At 34.1% G+C, this 12,073-nt stretch overlaps 2 protein-coding genes across 3 annotated transcripts in view; one reads left to right on the forward strand and one right to left on the reverse strand.

The window, feature by feature from the left end:
• Positions 1-2,370, forward strand: part of LOC111458796 (S-adenosylmethionine carrier 1, chloroplastic/mitochondrial-like) — a 6,185-nt gene extending 3,815 nt beyond the window's left edge. The window contains exons 6-12 of the mRNA XM_023101617.1: positions 137-190; positions 266-361; positions 526-615; positions 871-922; positions 1,145-1,206; positions 1,297-1,377; positions 2,078-2,370. Coding sequence (XP_022957385.1) covers positions 137-190; positions 266-361; positions 526-615; positions 871-922; positions 1,145-1,206; positions 1,297-1,377; positions 2,078-2,203 — 561 coding nt within the window. The 3' untranslated portion in view covers positions 2,204-2,370. The remainder of the gene's footprint in view (positions 1-136; positions 191-265; positions 362-525; positions 616-870; positions 923-1,144; positions 1,207-1,296; positions 1,378-2,077) is intronic.
• Positions 2,371-3,451: 1,081 nt separating this feature from the next.
• On the reverse strand, positions 3,452-11,973 carry LOC111458783 (carboxypeptidase SOL1). 2 transcript variants are annotated; one of them, XM_023101596.1, is made up of 15 exons: positions 11,775-11,973; positions 11,173-11,242; positions 10,980-11,075; positions 10,844-10,874; positions 10,671-10,727; positions 10,071-10,166; positions 9,374-9,496; positions 7,962-8,066; positions 7,560-7,606; positions 6,798-6,923; positions 6,576-6,678; positions 5,715-5,777; positions 5,540-5,623; positions 4,955-5,018; positions 3,452-3,921 (listed from the first exon to the last, which is right to left on the reverse strand). In XM_023101596.1, exons 1-15 carry the CDS (start codon positions 11,872-11,874, stop codon positions 3,620-3,622), a joined length of 1,467 nt encoding a protein of 488 aa, XP_022957364.1. In that variant the 5' UTR covers positions 11,875-11,973; the 3' UTR covers positions 3,452-3,619. The 2 variants fall into 2 exon arrangements, with proteins under 2 accessions (XP_022957364.1, XP_022957372.1); XM_023101604.1 differs by having other exon boundaries at positions 11,173-11,239; positions 11,775-11,972.
• Positions 11,974-12,073: the final 100 nt, after the last annotated feature.

A 12,073-nucleotide genomic window follows, 5' to 3' on the forward strand; every position in this document is an offset into this window, starting at 1 on the left:
AAAAAAAAAAAAAAAAAAAAAAACCGTCAGTTGCATGAGGTTTTGTTTTCAAAATATTTTAGAGTGAACTATTGCATCAGAATGTTGGATAGAGCTCTTTATTTGTTAATTTAATAGGTGTTCAAGCTACGTACAGACTGCAGGTTTCATAGGCGGCGTGGCTTCTTCACTCATCCGCGTGCCAACAGAGGTAGTTATGCTTAATTGATCTATTACAGTACTCCGTCCATTCCTGCTGAGCTTGTTATTTGTTCATCGTCTCCAGGTAGTTAAGCAAAGGATGCAGACTAGCCACTTTGCTTCTGCATCGAATGCTGTCCACGTTATTGTTTCAAGGGAAGGTTTTAGAGGTCTTTATGCGGTAATAATACAATCATTTTGTTACCAACTTTTTGATTTATAATGTCATTCTTCAATGTATATCTTGCCAATTGACTGCATCAAAGATGTCTAATTTTCTTGAGATTAAATATCGATTGTTAAATACTTGCACACATTTTCCTGTTTCTTTTTTTGATTTTTCAGGGGTATGGATCTTTCTTATTGCGAGATTTGCCATTTGATGCCATTCAGTTCTGCATTTACGAACAACTTAGGATAGGGTACAAGCTAGCGGTAAGTTCACGTATGGATTACAAGTACTTAATGTAGAGTTGTTTTCTTTTCGTTCTTCCAGGAGGTAAAGTTTTCTTTGTGTTCTTCAACATTCCACTAAAGAAGTTCAGAGTACTGGGCTATTTGAAGAATGCCGTCAACCAATATTGACTTCTACTTTTCCATCCCTTGTTTATGCCAAGTTGAACTCTTAACCTTTCATGATCGATATACAATTTTGCTAATGGTGAATGAATGGAATACATCTGAATGCAGGCGCAAAGAGATCCAGATGATCCTGAGACTGCTATAATTGGTGCTTTCGCTGGTATATAATCGAATAACACTATTTCTTCTTTGGTTCAACGTGTTTCCATGAGAATTCCGGAAAAAATATGCTGAAATTCCACCAAGCTATTGTCTCTATTGTTAGTTTATGCATGATATATTTTAACCCTCTTCAGAGGTCGTGGGTAAATAATATATTATTTCATTTTGTCGAATATGCACGCTTAATGATATTCTTCCCAATATTTTTCTTCTTGTGTAGGTGCTATTAGTGGGGCCGTAACCACTCCTCTTGACGTGATAAAAACCAGATTAATGGTTCAGGTATTGGTCCATGAGCTGTTCCAACTTTTTGTTTGGTAAAAAACCAACTCAAGTGTCGACCCACTTTTCTTAACTTTTAATGTTACGCAGGGATCAAATAGCCAATACCAAGGTATTCATGATTGTTGTAGGACTATAATGAGGGAAGAAGGAGCACGTGCCTTTTTAAAGGTTTGTTCATTCTTCAGACCTACTGATAGGAAGGGAATTATTGTTTTCAAATTATAGATAAAGTTAATATTTTTGAACTATTTAATCGGTTCCATTTAGATGTCACTATTGACGTACGGCCCTACTAGTCTATGTAGGAGAGGCACATGAAAAAAAAAAAATTATTTGGGAAGGCTTAAAAGATGACTAACAATTTGTTTGAGCGCAAGTGAGAACTAGAAACCTATATTTCGAATTTGTATTAAATAGATGAATATTGGTAGATAGATTTAAACTGATGGAACAGTGAATGGTTATGTGAGATCTCACATCGGTTGGGGAGAAGAACGAAACCTCTCTTTAACATATACATTTTAAAAATTTCGAGGAGAAGCTCAATAAGGACAATATATGTTAGAAGTGGGCTTGGGCCCTTACAAATGATATCAAAACCGAACACCGGGTGACGTGCCAGTGAGAAGACTGAGCCTCGAAGGGGGTGGGACACAAGGACGCTGGGCCCTAGAGGGGGTAGATTGTGAAATTTCACATCGGTTGGGGAGGAGAACGAAACACTATTTATAAGAGTGAAAATCTTTCTTAGTTGATGCATTTTAAAAATTTTGAGAAAAAGTTTGGAAATGAAAGCACGAGGAAGAGAATATTTAATACATTTTTCATGCAGCTCTAAATTATGACATTATTCTATTCCTTGTTGCAGGGGATAGGGCCAAGGGTGCTATGGATAGGGTTAGGAGGCGCTTTATTTTTTGGCGTTCTTGAAAAGACAAAGCAAATGCTTGCTAGCAAGAGGCGTCCACCGCCTGAGAAAACCTTCGAGCCGTGAGGTTCACCTTCTATTTCGTCTTTAAATTTTAAGCACTGCACGGCTCAACTTCCTAATTTTATTTGTTAGACTAAATAAAAATAGTTTGATTTGTTTGCCTGTCATAATTTTCATTGCCAGCACCGAAACATGGGCCAGGTATCTCTCTAAACTTTCCTATTAAATTATAAGTTTAGCTAAATTATATCTATGTAGTCAAGTATCTAACATAATATATAGTTTTAAATTTATGTCTAACAGATTTTTAATAAATTAAATAAATTAAAAAATTAAAAAATTAATTGATCAACTAAGAAGTTAATGTTTCATGAAATCTCAAATTTTAATTTTGTATTCAATATATGCCTAAATCTTAAAAAGAGAGTTGAGAGGCTAAATCCTAAATTTACAATTATTAAAAATTGAAATTTCACTGAGCACAGTATCTTGTGAATGAGGAGACATTTTTACCCTTAGAAGGATCCCTTAGGAAGTTGATTCAAACACACTAATAATATTAGAACTGGTTAATGAAAGCTGGTGCTTCTGGTTGCTTGTTACTTGTAGAATGTAGAAGCTGCCAACTCAGGAACTGCAAACTCGTCTTCTTATATGGACCGAACATACTGAATTCATGGAAAAAGGTACTAAACACTTAGCTTTCTAACCCTGACAAACTTTTAAAAATCTACTATTTTTTTTTTTCTCCAAGCTTTAAAATATTTTTGTTTTCATTTTAGATGTCTGAGTTTTTTTTAAATTATTCATTCTTAGTCTTTAAATTTTTATACTTAATTACTTTGAACATGCTTTTAACTATTTAAAAAGAATTTTTATGAAATGAAACTTGCCATAAAAAGTGTAAAATTGTCAAGTAGATTTTGAATGTTTAAGATGTCAAGTAGATTTTGAATGATTAAAGACATGCCGAGTGATATAACACTAATGATTTTAACCATTTCAAAATCTCTTTCAAACACATCCTTAGATTAAACATATCCTTAGATTAGTAGATTGGCTAAGATAGTCGCTAATATTAATAAAATTAAAAATATAAATGATTGTGTTTTCTAAAGTTCATAAATTAAATAGATTAATTACAAATTTGGTTCTCATATTCGAAAGAAATTAGATTTAAAAGTATTTAACTTTCGATGTTTGTAGAAAACTTGAAGCATGTAACAGATTCCATTACCCAAAATTTAGACACCCTCAAAAAGGCAAAGGAGATTAGAATGAATATGGATATAAACTCATAAGTTATTCTGATTGAGCATTGACGATGAAGTACTCTTTTCTTCCTTTGTTAGGAAAAACCCTTGAAAACTGTTATACTCTACAATCACACAATCATTTCTCTAGTAATGAAAAGTCATAAAATAAAATAAAATAAAAAACCGAACTAAACTAAACTAAACCAAACCAACCCAAACGATATCAGACCACAATCCTCTTTGGCAATGCAACTAATCTTTGCTTGGGAAGTCTAGACTTCATCTTCTTCTGAAATAAAAAGCAAATAAATACCAAAACAACCGCCAAGAAAATATACGCCTCATAGTAGTGTCCCCAAATATAGCCCACAAAGTTCACCCCATGGCCACCGTAGCAATCACAGTTTTGCATTACTTTTCTTTTGGTTGTGGTGTCGGGATCCAGAATAAAGTCCACAGACATAGCTCCCTCCTCCAACCAGATGCTCGTGTTCTTCGACTTGTACCCGGGCATCGACGCACTTACTGCAGAAACATATAATCATTCTGCTGTCTACCCCCAGAACTTTAGGATAAAAAACTAAAAAAATCGTCATACTTAACCAACAATGATATGAGTTAACGCAACAACTTTAAGAATGCTATTTTAAAAAACCAACTCATGTTTTGAAAATTAAGAAAAATAGTCTTCAAAAATTGTTTTTGTTTGTAAAATTATTAAGAATTCAAAATGTTTTATTAGGAAAGATGAGAATCATGGTAGAGAAATAATGAGAAAACCAGCACAATTTTCAAATTTAATTAATTGTTTAAAGTGTGTTAGGATAATATTTTATAAATCATAAAACTAATTGTAGTTATCAACTAAATATTAGGTTAAATATCAATTATTATTAAATAATTTATGAACATGTTTAATGCTATAAATATTATGTTTTTTTAATTTAACAAAAAATGGTTTATAATTTCGAAATACTATATCATCTAGATACCCTCGACACTTAAAACTAATTTTCAAAGTTTTTAATATTTTATCACAAAATTTGAAAACAATTTCAAATGTATATTTATTGAACTCAAAATATAAAATAAAATTCAGATTGACAACCAAACGGGCAAATAAACTTCTCCGTAGGTTTGATTGGTGGGGTTTTGGGAATTATGGTTTCAAATTAGGAGAAGTTCTGTTCCATCTAAGATTCAAATTTCTTCTCTGCTAGATATTAGGTTCAATCCTTTACGGTGTTCTTGTTTGAGCATTAGTTTATACTTCCCAAGGGAGAAGAGGTTGGTAACTTTTCCTAATACCACCAACTAATTTTGAGTGCTTGACAAAAGGAATTTTAAGTATTAAAAAAAAGTGTTCATAAGTTCTTATGTTATGCCTAGGTGCTATGACATGTTTCAAGTAACTGCTTATAAAATTCATCTTAACCTAAAGTCTAGTATTAACAAATTCCATGCATGGCGAATTTTAACATGATTGAATGAAGAAGATCATGGCTACATAGAAACAGTTGAGGGAAAGAGGATTGATCGGTAGGTTAGAAGCACTTACCTTCATATTTCTGTTTTGGTGCAGCTAAACGATGGTAGACCCCCAGCGTTTCGCTAGCTTTAACCTGTCGATTAAATTTAAGAAAATTTCGTCACCCCTCTGGTTTTCTTCTATGATTATAGTTTTAAAAAGATATGAGATTCACAAAATAGCAGACAGTACTTAAGTTCAAATAAAAATGGTCGTTGATCATATTTCAACAACAATCATCACGAGATAGATTGGGTTCTCCCTCACAGTTTCACTATGTTAATAATCTATATTTTTACCATATGCCAATCAAAACGAGCAGCAGAAGGAATCAAAAAATTACACACAAGATATTTGTGAATTACCTTTCTAGTTCTTAATATCATCTAAACTCAATCCAACCATCCTTCACCTCTATATACTTTTTTTTTTTTTTTTCTTTGAGCTTATTTGGTCAAAGTCTAATTTTTTAGTAACGATAGATTTCATGACCTGAATTATCTGATGTGAGATTCAAAGGAATCAAGTTTTTTTTGTCATTTGTAATGCATGCTTCAATGCAATATAGACGTGCCGGATAAGGCAAACGGAGAAAATTTGAAGATTTGAAAGTACCAAGTAATCTATTCCCTTGAGTGTAATGGTTCCAGGTAATGGCCTTCCACTCTCTGATGAGAAAATCCTTCCATGAATTCCTGTCTGAATATAATATATTAAACAATTCAAGGCGAGAGAAGTCTGCACTGTATTCTTAGACGCAAATGCAACTGAAAGACAAACAAAGTTGTACCTGAGCAAGGCTCGCAACGAGATTAAGCATGCTCAACTTGTTATACTCAAAGATGGTAGCAAGCTGCACATATGTCAAAGAGGAAAACCATTTTATGAATAGTAATCAGATGAAATAGCAGTTAGGTGAAAGGCAAAGGTCACTAAAATTGTGAGCTGGAGAACGAAGCATTCATTATAAGGGTGTGGAAATATCTCCATAGCAAACACGTCTTAAAAACTTTAAGGGGAAGCCCAAAAGGAAAAACCCCAAGAGGACAATATTTACTAGTGGTAGGCTTGGGCCATTACAAATAGTATTAGAGCAAACACATTTTAAAAACTTTAAGGGGAAGCCCAAAAGGAAAAGCCCCAAGAGGACAATATCTACTAGCGGTGGGCTTGGGCCATTACAAATAGTATTAGAGTTAGAAACCGGACAATGTGCCATCGAGGAGGCCGAGCTCCAAAGGGGGGTGGACACGAGGCGGTGTGCCATCAAGGATGCTAGGCTCTGAAGGGGGTGGATTGGGAGAACCCATGTCAATTAGAGAATGGAATGAGTGCTAGTGTCCCGTTGGGCAAAGGGGGTGAATTGAGAGATCTCACATCGGTTGGGGAGGAGCTATGAAACATCCTTTATAAGGGTGTGGAAACCTCTTCCTAGCAGACGTGTTTTAAAAACTTTGAGGGGAAACCCAAAAGAGAAATCTCAAAGAGGACAATATCTGCTAGCGGTTGTTTTAGGCCGTTACAAAAATCTACACAAGAAAAAAAATGACTACCGATACTTTCTAACCCTCTACGCTTCAATGAAAGTAACGGGTAACAAGTCTTTTGTTCGTTTCTATTGAAGCAAGGATGGATTGAACTCAGTTCAAACCTCATTAGCAGGAGGCCATTTGTTGTCTGTAATCTCTAAAGTCAACTCAAAACAGCCACCGTGTATATAGTTCCAGTCTTGCATGCCACCATATATAGGGTACCTGCACAAATGTTTCATAAATTCCGAAAAGTATTTTAAAAGAGAAATTCATTAATTTCAGAACCGTGACGCATGGATACCATTTTTAAAAATAATTTTTCCAAGCATTCATTGCCATACCACGAAGCTCCATTTGTAATTCCTCCTTCAAATTCTTGGCTTAAAGACATGTTATGATGTGAGCGACTATAGACACTAGCCATGAACCGGAATGTTTGATCATCAGGACATGCATAGTAATCTTTCCTGAAAAATCAATTTTAGAATGTGTAAAGAGAGCAAGTAACTGAAATATTAACCAACACTAAGTAATGCATGTTGAAAAGCATAATTGAATGGAATAAATAATTTTTACAATATTATTTTAATTTACCCAACAACTTTTGTCGCCACCATACTGATTGGCCTGATTTTTTTAGCCTCATTAGCCTTTTTGGAGGTCAAACAAAAAGAGTTCCGTTTATTCTCATCTATACTTCGAGTCTTAAAGAAGAAATTAAAGCAAACCAATTCCTCAGGAGCCAAAGACAAAAGACGGTCATAATTCCTCGAGGAAAAAAAAAGTCCTCAACTGACATTCAGCACAGATAATGAATGAGAAAAAGTGATATGATAGAATAAAAAAAACACACACACAAACATTTTGACAAAATAAGCACCGCATAGAGAAGAATAATTGAGGAAAAATGATCAAGAAATGAGATCTGAGTCCAGGTTCAATTAGTAGTCCGTAGTCACTGAAGCAAATATATATATGTATATTATATATATACGGACACAAAAATAAAGCATAAAAGATGTGGCGATACTGGGAAAAAAACCAAAGTGAAAAAGAAAATCTTTCTAGCAATGAAGGAAAAATTTTAATAATAAAATTATCACCTTTTATCTGCAGTGCCATCCCATGGGTAATTTGCAACAAGTGCACCCTGTACAGGGTAAAGACATCATGAAAACTTCTTTTATATGTTTCTTAACACCGCATTCATTAGTCAAACTTAGAATATAATATCAATACATCAATGTCTAGGAGACGCGAACAGTATTTAAAATAATGAACAAGATATCTTTTAGGTTCTTCTTAATTTACTTTAGTTTTGGGGATAAATATTAATTTAACAACGGATGGTTCTAAATTGATTGTTTCTAATGGGGGAGAGACTTCTCATGGTAAGGAATATGCATAAATAATGTCCAAATGATACTATTCCAGAGTTTATAAGAACGACTAGTCAGAAAGATAAGGCGGTAAAAGAAGACAAAATTAGGTCTTATGACTCTTACCCCATGCAAAGTGGCAGAGGCAGTGAAATGTATGTCTCTCATCCACTTCATAATTGCCTTCGTTTCAGGTTGCCGTGCATATTCATCATCATTGATGAAAAAGAACTGACATTAAATGTACAGTTAATCCCTGCTTAAAATGTATAACATCATAATATTGGTTTTGGCCATTTAATGCAGAAAAGCAATTGATCCCAGGAGAAAAAAAAAAAGAGTGAATCAAAGTAAACTGAACAAGGTGCAACGACAGAAAAAGAATTATAGAATAGTTGACGAGATTAAGACACATATTCTTTTTTTTTTTTTTTTTTTTAATATGAGAAGTTAAACAATTTCATTGGTAAATGAAATAAAATGGAGTGTAACCTCCAGGACCTAAAGGTGAAATACGAAAAGAATGTGATTATCATCCAAAATCATAGATTTGGAAAAACAAATAGAGATTATTATCAGAATTAGTCAAATAAGGAAACAGATATGGCATCGGAAAATAATGATCATTGAATCTTATGGACAAACAAAGAAAACAACTGAATCAAATTCACATGTCGCCCAATGAGACACTAATGTGAGGAAGAGAAAAATCACTCCAAAGTACATTTTGGGCAACAACCTTCTAAGACTATGCAACAAAAAGACTGGGAAATAACAAATGATGAAATTATTCATATACTGATGCCCATTTCCAACTTTTCAAGCAAATGCAAAGCGGTGCAGTGATAGGAAAAACATTCTCTTGGAGGATTGATGAACTTATAGAAAGCACGCCAAGGTTAACAGATAGCTTAATCACTTAACACCCTTTTTGTTTCAGTAAGAGCCTAATCATTTGATATCTTCAGATGAACAAAAACAATAATCACGATAGGCAAATATATATACTAAAATGAAAATGCCTTTTCATATCCAAGTGAGCAAATATGGAACTTGAGATCAATAAGCTGTGCAAATAACACAGCTGGACCAGGCTATTACTACCAATTATTTATTACTATTTTTTCAATGACAAACCAACGGGAAACAACTATAGAGAAAGGCTCATCAAAAGAAGACCTCTACCAAAACAGGAAAGAAATCAAAAGATTTGCAACAAAGAACTTAATATTACCTACTAATTTTTGCATCGCATCTACTATATGAATGTGAATTTGAAACATATTAAATGCCTAATCTTCCGTAGATCTTTCCTATTAATTAGGTTTCTTATTTTTCACATATGATATGCTTTACGACCATTGAATATCCCATAACTTTCCACTTCAAATTACTCATCCAATCTTGTATCAAAATGACATGGACTTGCAAAATAAAACCTATTCTTCAGTAGTATCAGAATTCAATCAAAAGTAGGGAAAGCCTGCTAAGACTTCAATTTACTCGCACATAATAAATTAGGATGCCAACAAATGTACCTGGTCAGGGAAATCTCTGTTTAGATCCACATTGTTTGCATTATTACGTGTCCGAAGAGAAAATCCATCCGGATTCATAGATGGAAGTATATGAAGATGAACATTCTCCACAATCAGTGTAGCCTTCAGAAATAAATTAGAACTTTGGGATGAGACAAAGTTGCAATAGCACAAACTACACAGCAAGGGAAATTAAATATTGCATCTCATAAACAATCAGAAAAGCATAACACAGGTCTTTTGAATAGACAGCATTGGCTTTTAGATAAATAAAAGGATTATTTCTTCGAATTTGTCCTTCTGTATTATACCAAACCATCTGAACTAAGATCCCAAATAAAAACCAACTGCAACAATCAACTAGCACTATGATAAGGGATTCATCCAAAAATTGAGTCACTGAAACATGTCATATTGAAACCTTCATTCCATTAAGCTCACATTGTTCCGCTGTTGCATAAAAATATACAGTTTTTTTTAAGATAAAAAATATAACATGCAAAAATAAATTAACAACTAGGTTATAGACATGGCACAAATAAGGCAAGAATAAAACAAGAATGACTTAAGGAACCACGATGGATGATATATGTATGGCATAAACGCATGTCAACTGGTGCATATGACTGATGGTGGATATGAAAGCATGAAAACTTAAAAGATGTATGTAAATGAAAAAGAAAATTATATAAGTTACCAATGGATCCTTCAGGTAATTATCACATATCCAGTTTGCAAATTGCAAGAGAAGCTCCCTGCCAACAGGTTCATCTCCATGTACATTTCCTATGTACTGCAATATGAAATAAAATCATTTACAACCTCCTCGAGTAAGTCCACAGGTGCTCCAATAATTATACAAGATTCAATTCTACACTAAATACATACAGATAAACAGATACTAACGAAATGCACAGGGTAAAAAGCAAGAAAGAATGGTTTTCTTTTTAAATGGTACTTGCAGTCAAAGAACAACTATTATATCAACAGTAGACCAGGAAAGAGTCGAATGACTAATAAACAGGAAATTTAGCATGGACGCATGCTTTACCAAATGATCATGGCATATTGTTATAGCCACATAGAACAGGCAAATAGAGACAATACTGTTAGTGTACTCGGACCTTAAACAACATACAATGCTTTTATTTCATTTTATACTACAATTGCATATTTAAAATTATCTATCACTCATACAGAAGGAAGAAAAAAAAAGAATTCACAAATTAAAAAAAGTGTCAGGTGTGTGGATTGGCGGACAGGTGTGACTATTATACGCAAGTAGTAAATCAGTCACCTTAAATGCAGGTTCCGCTTCTTCCTGGCCAGGCTTGTCAGAAATTTCGATAACCCACTATTACCAATCAGATGACAGCACTTCATCAGATATTGTATATTTCAACTTAGCGTTGATATTAGGGAGACAAGAATTAGAAAAAAACAAAAGAACTAACATTTTGGAATGATTACCAGTGGAAACCCTTGCACGCTGTCTCCAATACTGATCAAGCAACCAAGAGAGAGGAAAGGAAAGCGAGAGAGAAATCAGCACATAAATTAGGCCTTCTTTGCATGGTAAAAAGGAAATCACAACTCTTGGAATTACCTGTATATCTTAGAAATTTTACTACATTTTTTACCAAAAGCTTTAACGGCCCGTTCAAGCTCTTTATTGGTCATATAACCTTGCATGATCTTGTCACTGAACAAATTTTGAAATGTTTCAAAACTCAAAATAACATACAGAAAACAAAATTAAAATAACCACAAGATACTGGAAATCTCCATGGACTAGCTACCTTCGTTTAGAATTATTGTCCTCGAGTAAAAATCTAGCAGAACCTCCATATGCAAGACTAACGAAATCTACAGAATAACATCGATTAAAAACTACAATCAAATTCTATTCAAATCATCATAGACAATAATCGAACATCCGAGCCGTACAAAACCTAAAGTACCTGCATGACAAAGGAAGACGGAACGAAAATCTAGAATAAGAAAACGTCAACTAATGAAAGCTACCGCATAAAAGAATTCAACACCGATTTAAAGACATTCAAACTCAAATTAAACGATCAAACACAATAATCCAAAGACCGAGACGCGCAAGTTAAGATACATAGCAAAGAAAGAACAAAAGAAAATTGAGAACGATAAAGAATACTTGCTCTTTCCTCGTCTCAATTCTCAAAGAAAACAAATCAAAATGTCATGTATGAACATGAAGAAAAAAAACAGATTCCAGTGTGGAACTAAATAAACTCGCAGAGAATTTTCCTCATTTAAAATCATCAACTACGCAATCACACCAATCTCTCAGCTGCCAAACGGAAAGCATCGAATTCGAATATGCACAAACAAAGAAAACTAAACATTACGTCAAAAACAAAGCAGAAACCTGGCGAAATGGAGCGATTGAGGCCGCCTCGAGCGAGTGCAGAGTGAAACAAAGCTGGAGAAACAACAGAGAGAAGTAAGAACGAAAAGAGAAACTTCATTATTCTTCTCCTTTCAAGCAATCGGAAATTTGGAGCGTATTGGTACTTCCGATTTTTTGTGGTCGGTGATCTGAAGACGGAAACACTGAAATCTGAATTTTATTCTATTTTTATCATCGCCGGGCCGAAGAGGAGAGTCGATCACGACTCACGAGTGATAAGCACGTGACAATGACTCGCGCCATGTTTTCGACTTTCC

This window comes from Cucurbita moschata, unplaced genomic scaffold (genome assembly GCF_002738365.1).
Source record: "Cucurbita moschata cultivar Rifu unplaced genomic scaffold, Cmos_1.0 Cmo_Scf00002, whole genome shotgun sequence".
NCBI lineage: Eukaryota > Viridiplantae > Streptophyta > Magnoliopsida > Cucurbitales > Cucurbitaceae > Cucurbita > Cucurbita moschata.

What these genes read in the sequence shown, in the direction of transcription:
- LOC111458783 (XM_023101596.1), bottom strand. Translation starts at nt 11,874, where the DNA reads ATGAAGTTTCTCTTTTCGTTCTTACTTCTCTCTGTTGTTTCTCCAGCT. An exon ending in GATGGCACTGCAGATAAAAG is followed by an intron (nt 6,924 to 7,559) that starts GTGATAATTTTA and finishes TTGATTTTTCAG; the next exon opens with GAAAGATTACTATGCATGTC. An exon ending in TCAAGGGAATAGATTACTTG is followed by an intron (nt 5,019 to 5,539) that starts GTACTTTCAAAT and finishes TTTAATCGACAG; the next exon opens with GTTAAAGCTAGCGAAACGCT.